Raw genomic sequence first — 24,689 nt, forward strand, 5'->3', positions numbered from 1 at the left:
TTGTATCCTGAACAGATTAGCAGGTTTAGATTCCTAAAATAACATACATCAACTTAAGGGATGGTGCACAAGCGGCCAACCAGTCTAATGTGTACAAACTGAAGTCACTGGATGCCACATATTTCACACTGAAAAGACAACTAGCAAGCACCAGCTAATTGAGCTCACTAGACATACCACACGCTGGAACACCACACTATTACTAGAAAAACTAAAAGCATTCCAAAACCTTTAATACGTTTTTAAAATACAGTAATTCTGAAGTTTATAAAATGACAAATGCTGTAACATTCATTAGGAGTGTGACATTGCTTAAAAACGCCATTTGTTCAGTCAGATTTTTTTTTAAATCCCAGGTTGCATCACATTGTGTTGAGGAAGGCAGAGACACTCAAGCTGGTGTTTTAGTGAAGAGCTGCTGAACTCTGCTCGAGTAAAATAAAAGTAACATTTGTGGGATGCAGAATAGCGCTGGTAAAGAAAAGGCTGTAACAACTTTTAAAGCAGACCGTAAATCAGTGCACCGTTTACGAAAAAAAACAAAAAAGAAGCACTGTCCTAAGCAAGACGTATTGGTCCTGGTGGAATTAACCATAAAGCTCTTAAGTGGGGCGAGGTGAAGGCATGATGGCTGAAGGCACAGTAAGAGAACCCCTCCGCATCTCTGCAACATGATCTGTGAAGGCTTTAAGTCTGGTCCACTGTGTGTCTGGTTCCACTCAGCAGGCTCTAAATTTCACATAGTGCTCCAGTCGCTGTAAACAGTCCTGTGTAAGGAGATACACGTGCGGCTGCGCTGACGTCTCCAGCTCCGACACAGCGGGAAAGCTACCGAGACTGATGGGAAAGGTGACTAGGGAGAGAACGCCTCAAACTAACCACCTTTTCAAAAATTAGTAATTAGTGTTTTGGTAGGATAAATGCTCATTTGTCAGGTAGTGTCATTGTGATCCAGAATAATATCCTTCCAAAGAGGAGCGTAGCACTTGACAATAACAGCTTAATACATAAAAACATCTTTCAGCTACATAAACTGTGCTTAAAGAACTTAACGGTGTTTTAAATGTTTTCCGTACAGTTCTGAAGCAAGGAAATAAGTCACATCCGACGCCTTCCAGGGGCTTCATATGACTTCTAAGAATCTTTAAAGTGGGACTAAAGCTAAAAATCCACCCTCACATTAATATTCACATGTACATGTGATGGTTTAATCATTTAAAGGGTGTCTTTCGTTATTAAATTATTTCTCTAAATATGTTTTTAAGTTTTATAATGCTCTTCTTTCCTTTGAATCTGCTCATTTGCTTATCTATCGCCTGAATTCTCCAAGAAAAGTCTCTTTAAAACGCTGAGAAGCAATAACAAAAACAAAGCAGAGATCATTCAGTTCAGGGAAAAAGCTGAAATGTGTCGTGGTCCATTAGATCTGCTGTCACCGAAGAAGATTCAGCGTTGGTTTTAAATCTAAAAACAAACCTCTTATTGTGAAGCTGACGGCAAAATCAGATCTTTACAGTTTTGAGACTTAATTAGCTTCTAAATAAAAGTTCCGGACTCTGCTTTGGCCTCTCTCAGCGAGACGTCAGAGTCTGAAATAAGACGGCCAGCTGCTGAAAGACCTCGTCCCCCACTGAGGAGAGCTGTGAGCTCCATTCTTCTGCAGCTGCCTCCATCGCCGTGTACGCCGACGCTGCCGTGTCCCAGACGGATGTGATGAGTTCACTGCTGAAGCCGTGGACGACCTGACTGAGCCGAGACAGCAGAGAGAAGCCGAGCGAAGCCCCTCCGACCGGGTTCATCCACAGCACCGCCAGCAGCAGCAGCAGCCCCAGCAGCACCGCAGGCCCGGTCGGCTGCAGCTCACCCCACATGTCCTGGACCCGTCTGTCGGGCCGGTCGCCTCCAGCTCCGGCGTCCCCGCAGCCACATCTGGAACAGCAGCACAGCTTGGGAACAGGAGCCTCCTCCAGCCTCCCCAGGGTCACAGCGGGCCAGTGCTGCTGGAGGTAATCTGCTGCTCGCGGTGTGATGGAGAGGTTTATCACGGAGGGCAGAGGGGTTTTAATACATTCCTCCACCCTCTCTCTGAACAAATGCACCTTCTCCAAGAAGACCAGGGGTGAGTCTTCCTCCTGCACAGACAGGCCAAAAGACACCAGGTCCAGCTGTTCTTCCTGCAAGAAACAAGACTGTTAATGGGGCAAAAATACTGGAGCTGTCAGTCATTTAATCAGAAACTTTATCAATAATATGATCACTGATTTAAAAGAGTAACAAGTGTTTGTTTCTGCCTTAAAACCCATTTTATAGACTTGATTTTATTTGTTTTATTCTCTTTTACTCTTACCTCTTATTTATTCACTATGACTATTGTTATTATTTTTAACCTCCTCTTTTATCCTCCATTTTCTTTTATTCCACTTGTTATTTTTCTGTGATTGGATATGGCATTTTTGGGGCATTTATTATTTTATCTAGTGTTGTTGTAGGGTACATTTTGTAAATCTTTTACCATGTTTACCTTTATTCTATTTCTCCACTTTTGCTTTCTGTTCTTTTTTTTTCTGTTGCCATGTCTGTAGCGCACTTAGTAAACACTTTTCCAATAAAACGTGAGGATTGTAACCACAGTTAAATTTACTAAACCAATCTAAAAATCTTCAGCCAATGCAGGGTTTGTTTCTTACTAAATAATGATGACGTACAGCGTTAGAATTCAGAGAATACATATTTTCCGGTGGCTACCTGTCCATGCTTCAGTATTTACACACCTGTAGATCCTTCACTCTGTGGATGATGGGGTCGTAGGCCTGTGACACCTCTTCACCAGCTTTATCTAGAGCCTCCAGGTAAGCTTGTCTCTTGTTGGTCAGCGCCGTCTCCAGCGTCTTAAAAAACTGATTGACTTCCTGCCGGTCCTGCCTCAACAGACCCTCACAGCGGGCTTTCTCCTGCACCAGCTGCTCCCCCAGCTCACACACCTAAGACAGACAAAGACATGCACTCACGTCCATGCATTTACTCAATTCCCATACGTCATTTACAAAAAATGACCACACCGTCCATTACAGTGTATTGCATTTGCTTTGATTGTGGACTCCATACCTGTGGCTGTCTCCTCTCGGAGAGTCTGGTCAGGAGCAGCGATGGAGTCCGCTTTTCTCTGATGAAAGCTGCTTGCAGGTCATCTATGGGATGGCCCTGGTGCTCCCCGACAGTCAGACACAGCCCACAGATCAGCTGCCGGTCCTGGACGCAGTAAATGTTCAGAGACTGCCTGTGGTGCAGCGGACAGGACGGGGGTCGCGGCTCGCTGTCCATCTGGTACTGAGACACGCAAAGACAAATCAGCACAAACCGGAGCAGCACAGTTCTGCCCAATAAGAGCACTGAATGTTTCACTGGAAAAAGAACAGATTCTCTCCTACTTTCTCGATGATGGCCCGCAGAGACACGTTTGAGGGCAGGCCGTCTACGCCCGCCGTGGGCAGCTCCACCACGCTGCGACAGTTGGGGCATTTGAGCGGCAGGCGGAGCGGACGCCAGATGGAATAGTTGGTTGACACCTGGAGCAAGTTGTCCAGGCAGTTCTTACAGAAGGTGTGCGAACACGGCAGGATCCGCGGGTCCGAGAACAGAGAGTAGCACACGGAGCACGTCAGGTCCTCCTCCAGGTTGTCCATGGTGGACACTAGACACCGGCTGGGCTCAGGACTGAAGCTTTGGAGGGAAACAAGATCTGGCAGGACAGCAGGACGGACGAAAAGCTACGTGTTGCACCTGTTTAGCAAAACAAATTAACTTGATACAACTATAAAGTGATTATAACCTGGTATGTACTCAAAGAAACAGAAGTTTGATTTCCTATGACTATTTGGAGAATCAGGTAGGTGACCAATTTCAAAATTCAAAAAATGTAATCACCAAATCACAACCACTGCAATTTAGGATACACAATGAGTGGCTCTTAAATAACGACGGTAAATGTTATGATTCAGTTCAAACTGAAGATTCCTTGGGTTGTTTATGCTTTTCCACTGATCATGGTCCTTTTTTTATAGCCACAAGTCATACATTATGTAGCTTGTCTGAGCCAAAGTTCTAATCTATGCTGTCCTCCTTGTGTGACAGCTTTTAATGGCATCTCATTAATGTACCTTTATATATTTTTCATCTACTACAGAGAATATTGGAGTTGTGGCTGACTTCATAAAATTAGGAGAAATTGCGATATCCGTCAGAAAAATGCCAAATTGCTCAACGCTATATATCCTCCTGAGACCCAGCAATTCATTTTTGTGCACTGTAGTGCACATTAGTTTCTTGTTGATTTCTCCAATACTATATGTGCCACACTTTTAAGTCCTGATGTTCCTTAAAGAGGACAACCTTAGCTTTAAAATGACATCACATGTGTGGGGGTGTGTCTTGCCAACTCCTTTTGCCGGTCTTTTCAAAATGGCAGTCATCCCAGGGAGCATATTTTCCGAAAGAAAGGCAAGAAGATATTCATATTTAAATTGTTTTTTTGATGCTATATTTTGACTGCTTATAGTAAATAAAAATCTAGTGTATAGTATCTAGTGTAATCTAATAAAATCTAGAGTAATTTGAGTGTGTTTTCAGAGCTTAGATAAGTTATTTTCATAGGAAAAACAATGGATTTATGAACGTACACTGTAGTGCACATCAGGACTTTGGACTTATGTTTACTTCACTTTGATTTTTAGTAGACAGGTGTTTGACAGAGGCAGAGAGAATTCTCCAGAGAATCATTAAGGGAGATTCAGACCTAGACCTTTCAGAAGATGAGAGCCCAATGGTTGAGACAGGAGAGGGTGAGAAAAAAAAAAATCTAATTGCCTCATCAGATACCATCAGTGAAGACACCTCATTGTTGGAATCAGACGAAGCATCCAATGAAGCCATTTGGGAATTAGTTGTGTTTTTGTGAATGGCCAAGCCTAGTGCCCCTCTTTGAACAGTGGGAGTGAACATTAAATCAGTTCTTCAGTTGCCTATGACCAACCTTGCCCCAAAGTTTTGGGGTATTTCATGAAGCCATCAGGAAGTTACACACCTTTTTGTGATTGATCACAGCCATTGCTAGACACCCTTTAGGTTAGTGCAAAGTAAATGTGAATTGTTATTGGGAACTTTCTGTGAAGTTTTAATGTATGTTGCAAAACAAATATGTTCATACATTTTTTATTTAATGGAAGATCCCAGATGAGCCATTTTCATGATCAGCTTATTTACTATGTTAATGTTAATGATGTCCTATTGTGCACTACAGTACACGTTATAAAATGCTGATAAAGTTTTTTTTTTTTTTTTAAATCTTTGCAATATGTTCTTTACCACCGCAACACTTCATTTATGTAAAAGCTCAAAATGACCAAACTTTTTTTTTTTCCTGGGTCTCAGGAGGATATGACTGTGCAAACATTCATGAAGTCTATCAATGATGATTTGGCTATAATGTGCACTAATACTTAAAAGAAAGAGTAAAATACTAGCTCTAAACTGTGGCCTCAATGCTAAAAATACGAGTTAACACCATTAGGACAGTTACAACACAAACTGCAGCCACCATAAAACTAGACTCCATGGACTGCATTAGATCAGCCGTTGTAGAGGGTTATGAGTGTCTAATTAGTGCTTATCTCAACAAACAACAGAACATTCAAGCCTGACTGGTGTGTGTGAAAGAGCAGATCAGCACTGAAAAACAAGAGAACAGCCAAAACTCGGATCAGCTCCTATTACCGGATCGGTTGTGTTGTATTGTGTGTATGTGTGTGTTTGTGGGCTCTCTCTCCTCTAGTTACAGGCAGCGACAATAGGAGGCCTTATGCCAACACACACACACACACACACACACACACACACACACACAGCTGATTGTTGAGACAGACTGTTCAGCTGTGCAACCGTCCCCAAAACCTGATCCACGTGTGGAGTCAAACTGCAGCCGAGTTGGCGCCCAGATTCAAACAGGTAACAGGTGTGCAGCGACTATATTTAACCACGTCTGTCTATATATATATGTATATGTATATGTATATGTGTATATATGTATATGTATATGTATATGTGTATATATATATATATATATATATATATATATATATACACACATATATATATATATACACATATATATATATACACACACACACACACACACACACACACACACACACACACACACACACACACACACACACACAATAGTACAGTCAAAAGCGACGCCGTTCTTTTTCATTCTTTACTGTTAAACTGTCGTTATTCTGGGACGTTGGCAGGACAAGTCAAGGCTGCAGGCATCAGCGATATTCTCCATAACAAGTTAGAAAGTTAAGTTTTATCCCACATGATAAAAGAGCACATGAACCCTCAATTTGTGCGTTTCGTGAGGGCAACATTTCAACCAGGACAAAAAAAAAAGTCAAACTTTTGAACTTCTATTTTGACTAACCTGACACTCCCAGAAAAACCAAAAACGCAACGCTACCCAAACAACAGCGCTAATGACAACTTCCTCCGCAGCATGTCGACCATTTGTTTTGCTATATCTTCGTCTCGGTTTTGAAAATCGTCTTTAAGAGGGCGTTTCAGGCGAGAAATCTTGAGCTAAGCACTCACCGTCTGCTCGGAGTGAATGCGTCTCTCCATAACAGAGCCTTCGTTTCCTGTTCCTTGTCGTGCTGCCTTCAGGTGTCCTCGGTAAAGTACAGACAATAAAATGGTAGAAATGCGGGATCATGATTAACTTTGCACGGTGCCTGAATGTGCCAATACAGTAAAAAAAAAAAAAAAAAAGCACCGTTTCTTCACGAAAACAATAAAATAATATATAACAACATTTTTCGGAATGTCTGAATGCCTCCCCCCTCCTTTTTTTGTTCATTTACCATTTAAAAATTCTAAGGGTTTTGACTCATGAATGTACCACGCATAGACTCCTACGTCTCTCTCGTGAGTTATTTTTTCGACTGTCTCCAAATGCACCATTTTCCTTTTCTACACTACGCATGCGGACAAACGGCCGTCCTGACCAATCAGGACCCACTGTCTAGATTTGAACACAAGCTCGACCGTTGAGAGAAAGAGAGAGTTTCACCACTTCACAGAAAAAAAACTGAAGAAATTCAAGCAAATAAACAAAACGGATTAACCACACCACATTTCACAACAGAGCACACACACACACAGTCTCTCAGTTGGGTTTCACTATTTATTTTCTCGAAGACAACCTATTCTGTAGCCTATCTCCCAAAAAAAGGTTTTTTTGGGGGGGAAACCACCTTTTTTTAAATTTCCTTCCAGGTCATAATTTTAGATTTGAAACCACGTTTGCTAACAAGGAATGCTGCAAAAAAAAAATACCTCTATGTTCAACAGAAGGTTTATGAGCACAATGTGTAATCATTACTACAGTGTTTGAAGTTAACACAAAAAATGAAAGAGGGTAAGCTTGTACACCTAGCTGGTAGAAGAGGAAAGAGGGGTACGGGGCTGAGGACTCTGCAAGGTACTAAAATTACAGCAAACTTGTCCATGGGTTTATTTATTATTCAGGAAAACCCACTTAGAACAACTCCAGTCTGACGTGTGGGACACCCTTTGACCTTGAGAAAAGGGGGTTAAATCCTCTCTTAGTCTAGCTGAGACACATTAGCAGATTCATTACTGCTGCTCCTGAAAGAAACTCATCATTTTCTCAAGTATCACTAAAAATCATCATTGGATTACTCTAGAAAGACAACAAAGATTGTGGTTGAGTGATGCATATTGTAGAGGTTGCTGGCAGGTCAAAACCTATGAAACCCACCAACACACCTTCAGAAAGACTTCAGGCCTCACTTTGCAGTACATGTGCAAAATCATACAGATTATTTAGCAAATCAGACACTAGTGAGGAGTAAGGGAAGGGGAAACATGTAACATTTAAGCACAGTTTTACTTAAAATGAAAATTACACTGTATCCACAGCCTAAGGAAACTAAAATACCCTAAAAATAACTGTGCTATAGTTTAGTACATGCAAAGGTTATGATTCACAATCCTACGTGAAATGGCCGTTGTTCTCTTCTCCCCTGGTGATAATCAAAGCTATGGCAACAATACTGCAAAGCAGTGATTTTGCTGTAAATTGAAGAAAAGAATAATGAAGAGTTACAAGAGGAACTGGTCATTTGGTTGATTATAGTGATGGTGTACGAATTTCACAGCATCAAGCCCATGTCTGGTGTGTAGGTTAGGGTTGTGGTGTGAGGATGGAATACGATCATCATCAATCACCTTTACAGAAGCAATGTAACTAAAAGCTGAAATTAAAAAAAAAATCATAAAAAAGGAACACACTGGAGGCAAAAAGAAAAGCCCAAAGCCACCAAATGCATCATAATACAATGCACCGCTGCTCCACACCTGCCAATAACATTGTCCAGTGTCAATTAATACTAAATAATTCAAAACAAAACATAATCCTTGTGATGACAATGATTTTTTTCCCCCATATCCAAAGTTCTTCCTTTCACAGATTTCAGGATCAGCCTCTTTCAAAGGCAGAATTTCATTCCTGAAACCTTTGCTAGACTTATTGTTGCGTTTCTCAATTTTGTTTCTCTTCAGATGTTGTATTTGTATCTTTTTCCCGTCTCTGCATGCGTTCTCACCCAGCCTTGCACACTCCCAGTCACGCACGCAGCCAAGCACACACAACTCATCCGTCCATTCTCTCGCACATGCGACACGCGCAGTCGGACTCCTGGCCTCGCCCACCAGGGGGAGAGGATGGCGCCCACGTCGGGGCGTCTCGTTGGAGGAGATGAACCTGGCTCCTCAGCACTGAGTCCAGACATTCATACACAATGGGTCCATTCACACACATGTCTGATAGCGTGGCCGATTGGGGGAGGGGCACTTTGAGGGTGGCGCCCCCTCTAGTCGGAGGACCGCAGAATTGTGATGGTTCGTGGTTCATCTCAGTTCAGAATCAGAGTTAAATTCATTTCTGCATTTTTGCTGTATTGTAATATTTCAAGATGTCTTGATTTCTTGTTTTTGAATGTCCATGTTTCTCCCTGGGCAGACATCGAGTTTTTTTGTTGTCATTTGAAATAGTTTTCCGAAGACGACAGCTCCAATAACACAGAAGTTATGTCGGCATGTCTCTCAACGCATTCGATGTAGATGTTTTGCTTTTTTGCAACATGTAGCCACTCATTCTCACTCGCACCCACTCGCCATCTCAAACTTCATTTGGGCTGGTTCCCCTGGAATGCCAAATGAAATCCACATATTTTTCTCTCAGATAAGATGCAGCCATGGATCCCACGAGCCAAGCACAATGGATCAAATTTCTCACACTCGCTCTCTCTCGCTCTTTCTCTCCTAATTTTTTTATGTTGAACAGAGTGCTGCATCGTGAACAAAACTCCAGAATACCCCAGATGCCGTCTAGAACTGGAATCCCTCAGCTGGCACGTTGGCTGAGTTAAAGCCGTAAGTTCCGCCCTGGATGGCCTCTGGGACCAGGGTGGAGTCTTCTTCGATCTGAATGACAGACAACACAATTAAGCATTAACAGTGTGCAACGGAGAAGGCGGTGGATTAAACACTGACGCTGTTCAATACATCACGAGCCAACCATTGGGAAGAAAAACACGAGCCCCATTGAGTGACTTTTTATACTAAGTGGGTATGAGGCTGCTGACTGACTCGGACATCCAAAAGTCATGTCAAACTATCACTATATTTAGATAACCACTATAGCGTACATATTAGACTAGTTAGACCATTTGTCCAGTGTGATGGTACTTTATGCTGAGATTCCAGTGTAATATGATCTGAGTCTAAGTTTCTAACCAACTAATAGCACCACTTGACTATTGCTTTGCCTTTAAACCTAAGTAATAAACAAATCAAATCATAGCTAAATAGTAAATATATGCAACATACAAATGTAACTTACATCATCGGATGAGAAGAACTGATCAATAATTTCATATGCCAATTTGTAGATATCTTCATTTTCATGATTTTGCAGTTGCTCCACTTTTTCCAAACCTGCAGGACAAAAAGACCAAATTAGATCACATATCAACACCTGATACTAACGAGCTGAAAACAGAAAGATGACAACACGTTGACAGAAAGCCTACCTCCGCATTCCTCAATCAGATTAGCAATAGTTTCAGCCTCGTCGTCGGCCATCTTGAGGATATTGCTCAGGCCGTCGAGAACAACCTGCACGACTTGAGCATCCTTCACTGTGAGCAGGTTGCAGAATGGAGGAATCACCTGCTTCTCAATGAGGTGTGCCACCTGGAACAATGATGAACTGCGTGTTAGAGATCAAGCAATGTTTTCTTCACAGCCAATACTGACACCAATTGCTGGGAATCAGGAAAGACCAATAAACCGATGTGGCAATTATATACATTAAATGTTACATGTCAGCATCGAGTAATAGCAGAGAACCCGTCATTCACAACTAGACTTAATCATTAATAAGGAATACCGTGGTTGAATATGTACATTATTAAAAGAAATGTATTTTGTTTACAGTGAGATCGATCAAGTTTAAACAGTTTGCCTCTTCTTCCCCCTCAATTCTTCTTAATCTTTCACAGTTCTTTCTCAAAGTGTGGCTGCCTAATTAGCGTAGCCTTAACCATTGTGACAGTAGCTAATATCCTGATTTGTGGAGACAGGTGTGATTCGTGTTTAGTTTTTGCAGATTGCTTCTCTGCTAGACATGTGTCTGTCAGAGCAGATTGGTAAAAATGAACCTTAATTCAGAAAGATTTTTATTTTATTACAGATAGTGTTAGCCACAGGCCTGATAGCAAGCCTTTTAGCAACAGTCTCATCCTAGTGCTGGGCCAGTAATGATTTTTTTGGGTCAATCTCTTTTTAACAGCATAAAAAAGGGCAAATATTTGTCAGATAACCACCCAGGCTGGTAATCAGTTGATTCCTACTGTAAATCTGACATGGTAATAATAATAATAATAATAATAATAATAATAATAATAATAATAATAATAATAAATTTTATTTATAAAGCGCTTTACAAGTAACTCAAAAGGAAAGACCATTTCATCAAGGACCTTATCCACAAATAAACTGAGTCACTGGCATGTTCTTAGTGATACATTCCTTGTCTGCATCCTTCAGATTTATGGACCTACGCCCACGAAAAAAACACAGGAAGCTATGGTCTTTGTCTTTATGTTAACCTTATTAAAATCTACCTGTATACACGTGTAAATTCTGCTGCTGCCCGCCATGGCCAGGATGTTCCGGTGTAAGTGATCATTAATCTTAATCAGCCTTTTCCTAGATAAAAAAGGTGACATAAAACTAAAGACGGTGGCTGCATTTGCCAATAAATATGATAAATGCCAACAGTGGTTTGGAAATTTTAAACTGCTGTAATAATTTTTCACCACTGCAATATCCCAATGTTTTTTTTTCACTTTTCTTCATACATTTAGATGACAAGGTGGGTTAAAAAATAAATAAAATAAAATCTGCAGCACACACAGGAGGTTAGCACAAACCGGGAAAATTTAAAGAGATTCTTACCTGATCTTTCCTTCCACTTATTGTCAGGTTACTGATGGCCCAGGCTGCTTCCTTCTGAGTGCCAAAGTCGCCCTAAAATATATGCATTCAATGTAAGCAATACACATTTTACCTGCAGTTCATAAAGTATCACACATGATCCACTTGAAATGGGTACAAACCTTGTCAAGCAGGTGAATGATCATGGGAACTAGCTTGGCTTCAATGACAGCCTGCACCTGCTGCTGGTTACCTGCTGTGATGTTGGACAGGAACCACACTGCCTCCTACAGGATAAAAAGCACAAATACAAGTGGGATTGTTTAGCAGACTCCATATATGCAGATTTTATCCCCAGCAAAGAAGCAAGGTGATTAAAACACTGATGGTAGTTTTTGTGTCTGAGCTGGATCAGAATCCAGAGGTCCATTCAGCGTTCGGACCTCTGGTAGAGACAGAGCACTGTGGGTGGGGAGAGGGCGACTTTGAGGCTCTAATCATCGTCCAGTCATAAAAAAGGGCCTCGTTTTTGAAGTGACTGGTCTCAGATGCACTCCAGTATCAGCAGAGACACTTGGCCTTCAGCACCCTGTATTCCACCAACCCCTTGTATCACTCATTCAATCACATGCACACAAACTAGTTCCCTCCTCCCCTCCCCTCGATCTATGTCACTAACTACATGTAGCCAGGTGCTGACGTCGTCTTCGTGTTCTTCATCCTCACGGTTCTCCATGTTGTGAGTTCCTACCACTAACTAGACCTCCATCCATTGCCTTTCACACAGCATCCACACCTGCACCAAGTCTCTGATTTCATCACTTCCAGACAGTGGATGTAGGGCTTTGAGATCATCAGGTTGCGGGGGTTCTTTTGGGTTTTTTTTTGAGATAGAGAAACTACCTTGTTGATTTTCTCCTTTGGGTGGGTGAGGAGTGCAGGGAAGTGGCTGAGGGCGTCACAGTTGAGCACCACCTGGGTCTGTTCATCTGTGCCGGTCACTATGTTCCCAACAGCCCTCAGGGCAGCGGTCTGGATGTGGAGAGGACAAGTTCAGTTGCGGTGAGAAAATAAAAATAAAATTTAAAAAAAACACATGAAACATCTGTTGAGCAGATGTTAAAAGCTTCTCTAGTAGTGTTTGATATTTTGTTTCCAGCATTTATATACACTGGCATTTACAGGATTATTAGAAATTATTTATAAATGATGCTGGTTGATTCTTCTGTAGTAACTGTATTACAACTTCCTGACAAATCACAAATTCATACATACATATGTCCTGTCCATTTTTATTACTGTTGCAAAGCCTATCAAGCTTTTGAAACAAGGAAATAACAGCAAATTCTTGGCATAATAAACCTCTAAAACATGACAAGTGGAAAAGGACATCATCCATATCTGAGCTCTACACTCACAACAGACATTGTCATTGCAGTATTGTGAAAGTAGTGGACAAGAGAATCAAGAGAAAAGCTCACTGATCCAAATACAAGCGGCAGCTTATCTTGACAAGTTTAGTGCAGGACAACTAACAACAGAAACCCCAATATGTCGTTTTATTTTAAGCCAAGGTTTTGATATGACTTCCTTTGGCTTTTATTACCTAAAATGTATTTGTACATGCCTGCCAAAACTAAATTACCCTCCTTTTACATTTGTTTAAAAACAATAATATGATTTAGCGACCTGCTGGGCTAAATCAACTGAGTAAACTTGTAACAGAAGGGCTCTTCATTGCTTTATTTGCTAGGATAATGAAACAGCTGTGAATGAGGGCTTATATACTTTATATGTAAAATCTCTCTTTTTGCATTTACAGCATTAACCTCTAAACTATCAGAATATCAAACTTGCAAGCTCCAAATGGCCAATGTTTCGACATTTTCCCCTGTTTTGAAAATATGACTTCCCTCCCATACCTAGATATGGTTGCTAAAGTAGGATTAGACAGTAGCTGCTATGGGAAGGGCCTTAGATAAGGGTCCATTCAGGTTTATGTATCAATCCTAGGTAGCACTAATCTCCTCTCCTTACCTGAACTTTGACCTCCTGGTGACTGAGCAGAGGTACCAGATGTGGGACAATGCCAGAGTCGATGACCATTTGGATCTGCTCGTTCCCAGCGTCTGTCAGGTAGGACAGAGCCCACACTGTGTCGACCAAGATCTGGAGGCAGCAAAAGACCAAAAGGTTCTAGTAACTACCTTTTGCTTTATGTTCAGTCCCACTGGACAGCAATGATTTAGCAGGAACTTGTGACTATATAGTGTTGTAGGGCCAAGCACTACTGCTGCTGCCCGTCTGTATACTTACACTGACATCAGTGTGGTGGATCAAAACGCAGAGAGCTGGCAGGATCTGAGAAAAATAATTTAGAAAAAAAAAACAGCATTAGTCAGAGAAAATGAAATTGTAACGCCACGAAGATTCCTATGTGATTCATAACGTTTGGATCACAGCTGAAATGGCTGCACAATCACCCTTCATTTATTTCAACACAGAACTGTAACACACAAAATCTGCCCACATTTTACCCACGCAAGTCAATCACTGATGAAGCTCGAATCCTTTCTGCTTCACAAGCACCAACCAATAAACACATCTTCTGTTTTATTTCTAGAGAGCCATGACTGCATTCACAGCAGCATACTGTCCAATAACATTTTTCAAGGCAATAATTTATTCTGGACTTATTTTTGGAGTTTCTGCCACATAGCGTTTGAATAGTTTTATATCACTGCTTTTCGTATAAAATCAAAAACCCTACAGAAAGTCTGAAGCATCTCACTAATAACTGACTTGTTCTCAATTATATAACATAGAAAACTGTTGTTTGATCAAAATGTCATGTTTGCTGATACATTGTTCTAGTTGACAGCATAAGACAGCTTCCTCCATCGCTTTTAGTCTTTGTCTAGTTAGCAGCGTTTCCTACATCTGTTATTTTCAGTACTTTAAAGTCACTTTCAAAGACATCTTACCTCCCAACAGTAAGAACAGAAGTGGAAACTAGAAAACCCGTAGGAGTTGTAAGTGCAGTTAAAAGGAAGTGATCCAACGCTGACTTTCCACTCAGAAATACCAATGCAGTGCCTTGCAAAAACCACACACACACATTTTTTTTCTCTACGTGCATACACACACCTCTTGGATCGTCTCCATGGGCGGTGGAGGGTCCTTGTGGCGGCACAGATTGACCATGACCCAGGTGACATTGCGGAGGAAGGTGATGGGGATGGAGGGACTGATGAAAGAGAGCAGGGGCTTCACTACACCCAAGCTGATCACATAGTCTCTGCACTGAGGGCCATCACCTGAGGAGAAAACACACGTTCAGCACACATCGTCTTGGGACCGACTACCCTTGTTTCTAACCTCACGTTCACACAAACTCACCGATGATGTTGCCCAGGGCCCAGACGGCTTGTTCGCACACATTCTGGTGAGGAGAGTGAAGCAGCCTCAAGAACAGCGGCACCGCATCTAAACAAGGGAAAAAGATTAACGAAGGCATAAACTAATGACCAAACAAACTAAGATCATTAGAAGATCATAAAAAACATATTTATTCCTATCTTGGAAATTGATGAAATGTGCTCCATTCAAGCATTCAAAGAGAGAGATACGTAAACTCTGCTCTTACGCCTGCATAATTAGTCATGAATTGTGAAGTTATGCATTGTCAATATTAATAATCCTGACGCTCACTGATGCGAGGCCAGGTTCACACTGCAGGAGTTTAACAGATTTTGAAATCGGCTTGCATGATGCACATAAGGACAAATGTCTCTAATCTCCAACATGCACACACACACACTATGAGATTTGAAAATAATGGCAATTCACACACAACACGATGTTTTTAAGATTACAGTGCCAGATGGAGCAATCAAGGACCAGTGAGCCACCTCACATGATCTCATGTGGAAGCAGATGTAAGCAAAGTAGAGACTGTGGTGCAACAACTTGCTGTAACACTAGCAATGCTTTGCAATGACAAAGAAAAACAGAAGGCTAAAAGAGTCTGGGAAAAAAATGAGACCAGGAAATGTGATCAGTTTTAATATCTGTAGCTAACGTCAGCATCAAAGGCAAAAATATTGACTGTTGCTGCTCCTGGCAGTAGTGTGATAACGGTAACTAGGCTGATTTTAAGGGATATATATCAAACATGTTTGATATTATCTGGGTGGTCCCATGGCACCTGCAAGTACTTTGTGAGGTTTAACATCGGATCTGTAAAACCTTCACATTGTCAAATTAATCTGAGCCGACCACCGGTTTAGAACAAGATCTCAGACCAGATGGTTTTTTTTTTTTTGAAGGGTCAAATGGGGAAAATCAGCCCAAAAATCCTGTGGTGTGAACCTAGCTAACTTGGTTTAACTCCCCTGTGTTTCAGCTTGGTAAACTGCTGGAGCACCTCTTTTCAACTCGTCTGAAAAGTCCAGTCTTCTCCGATTGGTTGACTCACCCAGAAGAAAAGCAAGGCACTGCTGCTTCCTATCATAACCCTAGACTCTATGAACATAGGTGTAGCCTCCTGAGAGCTTTTAGATGGTAATAAAACACCAGAGTTCAACCATACAAGTTGGAACCGGAATGGGACACAGAACAAGGAGACATTTATGCACTTACGCAATGCACAATGCTTTCATACAGTGGCATCACTCTGCATGCAATTTCAACATAGCTCTAGTCATACAATCAAAGCTAATGGTAACATTATCAGCTCCATGTGCTAACACTAAGGACTTTCCTATAGCAGCAGGAACATTGCCAGTCAAAAATAAAAGTAATCCACTGGGTCTTCATTTCGTTAGATTATGGGAGCGCATGAAGACTTTTGTGTTCATTCTAGCAGCCAACAGCAGAACATTTGGAGCGATCTGCTCATGGCTGATAACTTTAGAGTTCGTAGAAGCAACTCTAGTCATGGCAGACAGTGAGGCAGCTGCTCACTCTTCGTTTGAGGATGTGCCCAACTAGCCGCTAGGCAGATATTATGCAAACACGTTACATGGTGACATAGATAAGTAGCAGAAGAAAAGTCCAGACTTCAAACGAGGCGTTTCAGGCAGTTCAGGAGCAGTGTTTTCTGTGAGAGATAATAACTCCTTCTGGCAAGGACATTTTAAGTTTCCAGACATTTCAATAGTGCAATAAAAAAAATAAAAAACTATAACATTCTGAAGAAAAAATACACAACGCAGAATATGGGTTCTTTAAATAAAACCATATAGACAGCCTAAAAAGAATGAAAAAAATTCTCATAAATCCCAAATAATGGAGACCAGAATTGATTGTTTTTATGCTACAGACTCATTTCTATTTATCAGTTTTGTGTGCATAAATTTGTAAGGACCTTTACCTTGCTGTAGATGTCATTAATTGATAAGGATGATATTAACATGAATATAGTTTCCTACATATTGAAATAAATCAACAATAAGGTTTTCAACACAGAGGTACAACATAAAAAGAATGAGGATTTTTCAAAAGCAAAAGTACAGTTTTTTCGATTTCATAGCAACCTACTCAACACAAAAATACAATGATATATTGTTTACACTGCAGCACAAACAGCACATTCCACGGAAAAAAAAACCACATCAAAGCAAAAGGGAAATTGGGATAAAACTGAGAAAGAGAAACAAGTCATGTGTTGCGACACAGTGTTACTTACTGGATTGGACCACGGCTTGAGTCTGCTCTGAAGTACCCGACGCAATGTTGGTTAGAGCCCAGGCTGCCTCAAACTGGAGAGATGGGCTGTGGAAAGGTAGGGTAGCAGAAGCACCGGTAAAACCAAGTGTGATTTGGCAGAGGTGTTAAACAGCAAGAGTGCGCTCATGAGTCATTTATGTTCTGTCATTCCTGGAAGGTGAAAACTGGAGCACATTTACATAACTTTCAACACTGTTCAGATGTAGGCTGGGCTAAACCCTGCTGCCTCATTAGCATAACTTTGAAGTGTACATAAACTCAACGTGTACAGGGAATAAGGCTGACTTGTACTATAATTATCTCACATTAAAAAAGCATGATTCACTGCTACATGCAGACAAACAGAGTTACAGGCTGCTTACTTGTCATCTCTGTCCAGGCAGTGAACCAGTATAGGAAGGATCCCAGACTTAATCAGGTCATCTATGGGAGGATTACGGTCACTGGACAACAACTTCCTACAAAAACAAAGAGGAAACAAAAGACCATCACACACACATTCTCTCTCATGTAGCTTTACTGACAAAACCCAAGTGCACACAGAGAAACAGCTAAAGAATGTGAAGCGTCTACACAATGTAAAGAGATCACAATCCCAGTGATTCTAATGAGAAGAGACCTCCTCCTATGTAGGACCCAACACCGTCATGACATAACTTCAGGTAGAGCGTCAAGATGAGGAATCACAACGAAAAAGGGAAACAACTACAAAATACAGAATATTCCTGAAACGTGAACGTGTTTTATGAAATCAACCACCTCATGCTGCACCTGACACAAGCTCCAGAGGGCTGCACAACTGAGCTGCAGTGCCACTTACAATGTCCATTAATTAGACAGGGCTGACTTGCTCTAAATCACAGCTGTCGAACAAAGCTGGAAAAACGTTTGAGCCCTGAAATTGCAACACTGAAACTGTATTTTGCAAGAAGTCATCAATTTCAAGCAGACAGCCTCTTGAGAAAATATATTGGTGTGCTGGTGCAGAATCTGTGGCTTACAGATACACCCGTGAACCAGATGTGAATCACAATTACACTCAAACAGCTAATGTTATTGACATAATCAAAACGTCTGCATGATACAGAATCAGTGTAGTTCATTCACTGTAAATGGCACAGACAGAAGAATCATCACAATAAAAAGGGTATCATTCTCTTGACACTGATGTGTAACAACAATATCCATTTCACGTCAGAAAGGACTGTACTTTCAATAAGGGAATAAATAATTGATTGTGTCACTGTACCAACAAATAACAACAATAAACAAAAATATCCAAGCATCAGCTGACCCTGGTGTTGACTGAGATGATGCATGGGTACATTCTTACCTGGCAGCTTGAACAGCACTCAGCTGAACGCCCTGGTTATCACTGGTGGCATTCTATAAATCAACACAACACCATACATGAGTCACGCACTTAAAATAATTAACAATGTCCCCAGAATTATGTTTTGAAGCAGGTAGGTAATAACTTGCCAAACAAATATATAACTTAGAGCTGAGCCAATTTCCTATTCAGATTCTAATTCAACATAAGTAACGAGAGGCAGACAAGTGTCATCTCAGATGAATAATAAACTTCATATACACTACTCAATAAACTAGGTACATAACAACAACAAAAATGTCCAACTTACTTGTACTATTGCTTCAAGAGATGTGTTTTGCTGAAAGAGAAAATTTCATAAAATCATTCAGCTAGAAACACAGTTTCAGAAGTAGTATGTTAACCTTAATGACAAGAGTTCCAGCACGAATAATAATAGAATAATTGAAAAGACACTGTTGGTAAAACAATAATAATAACAAAAGAAATGAATAAGAAAAAGCTGATAAATTGTTAAAGCAATTCCCACCAAACAAAAGCCATCAGAGTATTCTGACAAGTGTATTGAGGGTTTCTGTATCTGAAAACTCATTATCAGGTCACTAAAGCACCAACAAAAACAGCATGGGGAGGTTGGGGATTGAAAAATATCATCAGGACAAAATAGGGCCTTGCATTCTCAGTTGAACCAACCTTTCAGCAAGCTGGACATGCACACAAGGATTCAACATAACAATTTGCCAATTGTAAACCTCTCCTGATGCCTTCTAAAGGGAGATCAGAGCCCAGTGTAGGCTGCGTCTTTTGAGGAACTCTGAATTTTACTTTCAATCAGCAACTGATCATGACTGTGGGCCCTACTGCATAAAGTCGGTTGATGCATCCGATAAGCCAGCAATTGCCTGATTGCCTGTGAACCCCCACAGAAAGGGGGAAGGGTAGTAGACTTACAAAATAAACAACCAAAAAACATTCAAGCACCATTGTGCATTCAAATATGTGTGTACTTGAAGCACATTTATAATCATGTATTTACATTCCACTGCTGTGGGGGATGATTAAGGAGACGACTCTAACCTAGGGAAATTAAAAACACTGGCGACAAGAAGAATGAAGAGCAAGGCTGAAGGAGAGTGAGGATTTTCAAAAGGTTCATAAATTCTAACAAGCTCAAGAAACCCAAATTATTCTTTTTTGAAAGAGCCAACCACAAAATGGGCAAAAAAATAGGTTAAAAAAAACAAATGTCCTCATGGCAACACAGTTGATGTGTTATTTTAAACAGACTGAAACCAGTGGTCATTCATTTGTTGAGCACTTAAACTAGACGGGCCGACACTTTCCACAGAAGCCTTGCAGTGAGTCAGAGCAGCGTGTCATTGTTGATATATTGTTAAGCAGCTCATTTCCACTCAGCCTTCTCAACACCATGAGGTAGTTACAGTGATTGAATCTCTGAACTGCTGAGTGGCCATTTTAATTCAGCAATGCCACCAAACCCAGAGACCTTTAGTGAAGGTGGGATTCTTGATTGATCTATTTTCTGGGATGCTGTTAGTCTGAAACATGTAGCCACTGATGTCTGCCCACACTGCTTACATTAAGAAATCACTACTGAGGCATTTACAGTTGAGCTTCAGCATTCTGGGGTCCAAAACTGAGGATCCAAACAATATGTTGCTTATATTTCCACAATAATGCATCACTATAAATATTTATCACTTATGCTCAGATTAATAAGGTGCGCCAACATCCACTGTGCTTATCCCAAATACTACCACATCAGTAAGAGTACTACTAATGCTAGTAATTTTCTTCCCTGGTACCGCCTATAAATATATTTAGATTTTGTCTAAAAGGGGAAAATTAAATCCACATAGATGTTCACTCAAGACACAACAGTACACAAAATTCCCCATTCAGTGTGTTTCTCACTTTTAAAGTCCTGGTTCAGTACATTTTTGAAACAGTAGACAAGGACAAAAAAACAGAAAATATTGACATATATTCATTTTCCCACATATTTTGAAAAATGTAAACACTAATAGTGTCTCCTTGGATATTACTACTGACACAGTTGAGACATTCAAATGCCAGCACTCTGTCAATAAGGACAAATCAGAAAAAATAACTCTAGTGTCGGGAAGGCACCAGCTCTGACCTGTATGTAGTGGGTCATTACTGTTAAGTAACTCTCTGTGGCCTTGGTAATCCATTCATCGATGGTGAGCACAACTGCCAGTACAGTGGATATTCCCTGCATAACTACTGCTTGCACTAATTTCTACAGGTCAGACAGCAGACTGGCTAAAATGCAGACATTAAGGCACGTGGTAGCAGGGCTCTAGCACTTTGACCTATGCGGTGAAAAACATCTAGCAGTTATTCCTTATTGCTCAGTTATTGCTTTGGCACAGTTTGAATCTGCAGTGAGAGGCTGTTGGAACGCTGTGGGGAGAACACTCGTTTTCTAGTCTGTCTCATTCCACTGATCAACATATTTGGGTGTTGGTGATGCCATCGTACATGACTTAGCATGTTTGAAGGGTTTCCACATCCTGCCTTCAGCTGAACAGTGTCGGCATACAGTTTTTGTCCAATTCACTCCTCTTTGTCCATTTTCACTGTACCTAAGCAGGAAACCATAGCACTCCCACACAATGGATCTAAATGTCACGGGAGGATCCTCTGGCTCTGGCTTCTCTTTAGTTTAGCTTAGCTAACTCTACTAGCACACAGGCTGTAGCTGACCAATGGGCCCTGCCAAAACCTAACAGATGAAATTCAGATTTTGGAATGTTTGCTACAAATATGTAGATTAACAGACTATTTCTCACAGAGCATACCGATTTGAGGAAATTCATACTGAACTGAACACTGTGTATCGAAAGGTTCAAGATGAATGCAGATACTGTTGCATCTCTATTGTTTAAGGTAGCGATAACAAAAGCGAGCATGGCATCGACCTTGATTCTCTCTCAAACATTAACGGTAATAGTGTGCCTGAAAACAAGGCAAGCCTTAGGTGGGACATTTTCATTAGGTGCATTGTACCTATTCTACCAAGGAAGTTGAACATGTAGAGAAAAAACTGTCTATTACTTCAGGAAAATGAGACACCAACAACAGCAAGACAAACTGCATGTTTGTGCACACTCCTGCCCCACCCAACTAGGATAGAGTAACGAGAGCCAAGAAAGCCGCATCATATAGACAAAATGTCAGCAGGTCCTAAACCTCTCGAGTGTTTAATGAGTGAGATGAATCTGATGTGCAAAACCCCTTGGACAGTCATAACACAATATTTCTGCCTAGTTGTCATTCCCATTGCAACAACAGTGCCTCACAGGAGCTATATAATACTATGCCCTTAAAACACAATGCCTAAAAGTATGTTAACTTGTTCTTCTCATGGCAGGACATTTATTGTGAGTAGGAGACAGGCAACCGTACCGATCTGAAATCTCCATCGACATCAGAGTCCTCACAGATGTCCTCGTGGGGCACATTTCTCCTCTTCAGAAGATGCTCATCTCTTTTGTTCTGTGGAGGAATCAGAAATATTACTTCATCCACATTCCTACAGAATGTCACCATCAATACGTGAAAACTCAGGATATTTCAATCCATTATTTCAAAGATTATCACAAATAAAAGGTCAAAATATAATAATTTAGTTGTACAAATCACAGTAACGCAAAGACATTGAGCATTTAAAGTATTACCTTTCTGAGTTCAACCACTACCTCAGTCCTCTGTCTTCTCATAGTCTGTAGGAAAGACAGCAACATGAATATTAATCAAAATTTGCCTCTGCCCAAGAGGGTAACATCTAACCATGTATGACAATTAATCTAAATCTGAGCACTGATGATATGTTTGTGCAACTGTAGCTGATCAGCAGTCTCTCATACTTGAAGCATGAAGCCAACAGCCCACACACTGCATATGACAGCACCCAAACACACTTTGCATGAGTCTGACCCAATATGACTCAGCTTAAGTTACTGCAAGACCACCTGATGTATCTTAACAAGACAGCCAACCCCTCTATGCTTATATATGCAAAGTTTTAAGTTATGTTCTTACTTACAAAAGCAGGAGTTATAATAAGACACACTCAGCTGCCATTTTGTTAGTCACATCAAGCCAAAACGACTGCAATCCTGCAAAAGGTGCTGAAGGCTGTGAGGCTGCAATGCTGCTCAGCTGCATTAAATTATAATGATAGGTGTTTTCTAATAACTTTGATGAGTCTTGCATTACTCTTAATGGACTGGACAACTTTCAAAACTCTCTAAATCACAGTTTCAATAAAAACTGAACAATATATCCTTCATGCTTATTAAAATGAAAGCCGGGTTGTTGTATTAGAAAGCACTAGTTTAAGCTAGCTGTATATGGCGGAAGGGAAGCTGTGAGGGCATATTAGCATATGTACATATATAGAAAAGTGTGATTTCGAAGTTTTAGTTGCAGTTAAAGAGTAAGCGTGTGTTAACCACTGACAGGCTGCCATCATGCTTATTATAACTAGTTCAGGTCATAAACAGGTCGCCAGGCTTGACAACTCGTGTCTAGAGGCCTACCGTGCTCCAGAAACGACTCGTCAAACAGGATGTATGCGTATATCCTGCTTATATACATCTAAAGTGAGCCCGCTGCTTGAGGACAAAATGAACACCACCACACATTAGTGACACGCTGGGCTGACTGTATATCACCTGCTAACTTGTGGAACCGACGTTAGCTAACGTGTAGCTTTGATCTATCAGTCATGTAATCACGTTAACTAGCTGCTCGGGTTAACGCTGTTTTCAACGCGAGTGTAATGTTGCTAAAGCGGGACGCAAAAATTTAACACCAAGCCTCGACTTAAGACCTAGGTAACTGGGCTGCTAAGAGGCTGACTGGTTTCCGCCATTGTTTTTGATTATAAAGACGGGGGATGGGTGGAACTGCAGCCACCAGCACCACCAACCCCAACCACCGTTAGCTAGCGACAAGCTAGTTTGCTAACTGCAGCATCAAAATAACGTTAATCTGCCGCCACGTTAGCTTGGCAGTAAAGTCGATATTTCCTAAAAACAACACGAAAGTCAATTGTGTATACTTTTAGAAGGACTGTGGCCGTTTACACGAGCTAACACACCGAGCTAAACCGATTCGGTGGGGTATGATATGCTTTAGTTAAGCTAGCGTGTCCCCCGTGGGCCTGGCTAGCAGCGGGGCTAGCAGCGCAGCTCCGGCGGAGGCGATCAACTCCGACTGGCTTTTCTGACATGTTTTATAACCACCGCGGTGTGACGGCAGAACCGAACCGCTCGGACGTGTCGGGGAATCGCCCTGCCGAGGCCTGCGACCGAACATTAACGATGTGCGCAGGCCGTGGCCGGGGCTCTGGGTGCAAAGTTCCCGACGGTGGAAATTAGAAACGACGTCACAGTGAAGCCGAGAGCCGAAGCTGGCCGTGAAGAGAGCGGCGGCGGCGAGGAAAAGAGGAGATCCTCGACACCGATCCGCGCAACTTTTACCTCCAAATCACGGCCCTTATTCTTGAAATTCTTCAGCCGCTGGTTGTCCAGTTTCTCGTTGTCAGCCATGGTAGCGGTTCTGGTTGCGCTGGATGCAGTTTATCTCGTGGATTTAGCCGCGGAGCTACCCCCTTTTCTGGTTCCCTTTTCTGAGCCGTTCGTTAGCGGACTATTTTTTGCTGCTCTGTCCGCGGTGCATACTGGGAATGCCGGTGGTGGAGGGCAGCCTCGCTCTGCGTAGAGGAAGGGTGGGGAAATCCCCCGGACTCTCATTGGTTTCCCCGTTAACGTCTATCTGCAGGCTACGCCACATGCATTTAATCTCTACATTTAGTCCACTCACATACACATTTGCATTTTATACACCGGCAGAAGGACGTGCGTTTACTCAAGTACTGTATTCAGCGTAGGCGTCATGATGAAGCGCTCATTTTACCCAGAGTAAATCCATTTAGCGCCACAAAATTACAATTCTACTAATTAATTCAGCAGATACAGTTTGCGAAGACGTA

The 24,689-nt window shown here is 41.4% G+C and overlaps 2 protein-coding genes across 3 annotated transcripts; both read right to left on the bottom strand.

Moving 5' to 3' along the window:
- Positions 1-212: 212 nt before the first annotated feature.
- On the bottom strand, positions 213-7,072 carry trim59 (tripartite motif containing 59). 2 transcript variants are annotated; one of them, XM_035957643.2, is made up of 5 exons: positions 6,649-7,072; positions 3,429-3,780; positions 3,106-3,327; positions 2,772-2,981; positions 213-2,174 (listed from the first exon to the last, which is right to left on the bottom strand). In XM_035957643.2, the coding sequence occupies exons 2-5, from the start codon at positions 3,681-3,683 to the stop codon at positions 1,572-1,574; spliced, it is 1,290 nt and encodes a 429-aa protein (XP_035813536.1). In that variant the 5' UTR covers positions 3,684-3,780; positions 6,649-7,072; the 3' UTR covers positions 213-1,571. The 2 variants fall into 2 exon arrangements, with proteins under 2 accessions (XP_035813536.1, XP_023146903.1); XM_023291135.3 differs by having other exon boundaries at positions 6,482-7,072.
- Positions 7,073-7,222: 150 nt separating this feature from the next.
- Positions 7,223-24,391, bottom strand: kpna4 (karyopherin alpha 4 (importin alpha 3)). Its single transcript, XM_023291139.3, has 17 exons — positions 24,178-24,391; positions 22,369-22,413; positions 22,097-22,186; positions 18,954-18,983; positions 18,644-18,696; positions 17,673-17,768; positions 17,270-17,355; positions 14,980-15,066; positions 14,728-14,897; positions 13,897-13,941; positions 13,618-13,749; positions 12,484-12,612; positions 11,763-11,867; positions 11,602-11,673; positions 10,173-10,335; positions 9,983-10,077; positions 7,223-9,564 (listed from the first exon to the last, which is right to left on the bottom strand). The coding sequence occupies exons 1-17, from the start codon at positions 24,244-24,246 to the stop codon at positions 9,469-9,471; spliced, it is 1,563 nt and encodes a 520-aa protein (XP_023146907.1). The 5' UTR covers positions 24,247-24,391; the 3' UTR covers positions 7,223-9,468.
- Positions 24,392-24,689: the final 298 nt, after the last annotated feature.

The sequence above is a fragment of the Amphiprion ocellaris genome, chromosome 7 (assembly GCF_022539595.1).
Source record: "Amphiprion ocellaris isolate individual 3 ecotype Okinawa chromosome 7, ASM2253959v1, whole genome shotgun sequence".
Lineage (NCBI taxonomy): Eukaryota > Metazoa > Chordata > Actinopteri > Pomacentridae > Amphiprion > Amphiprion ocellaris.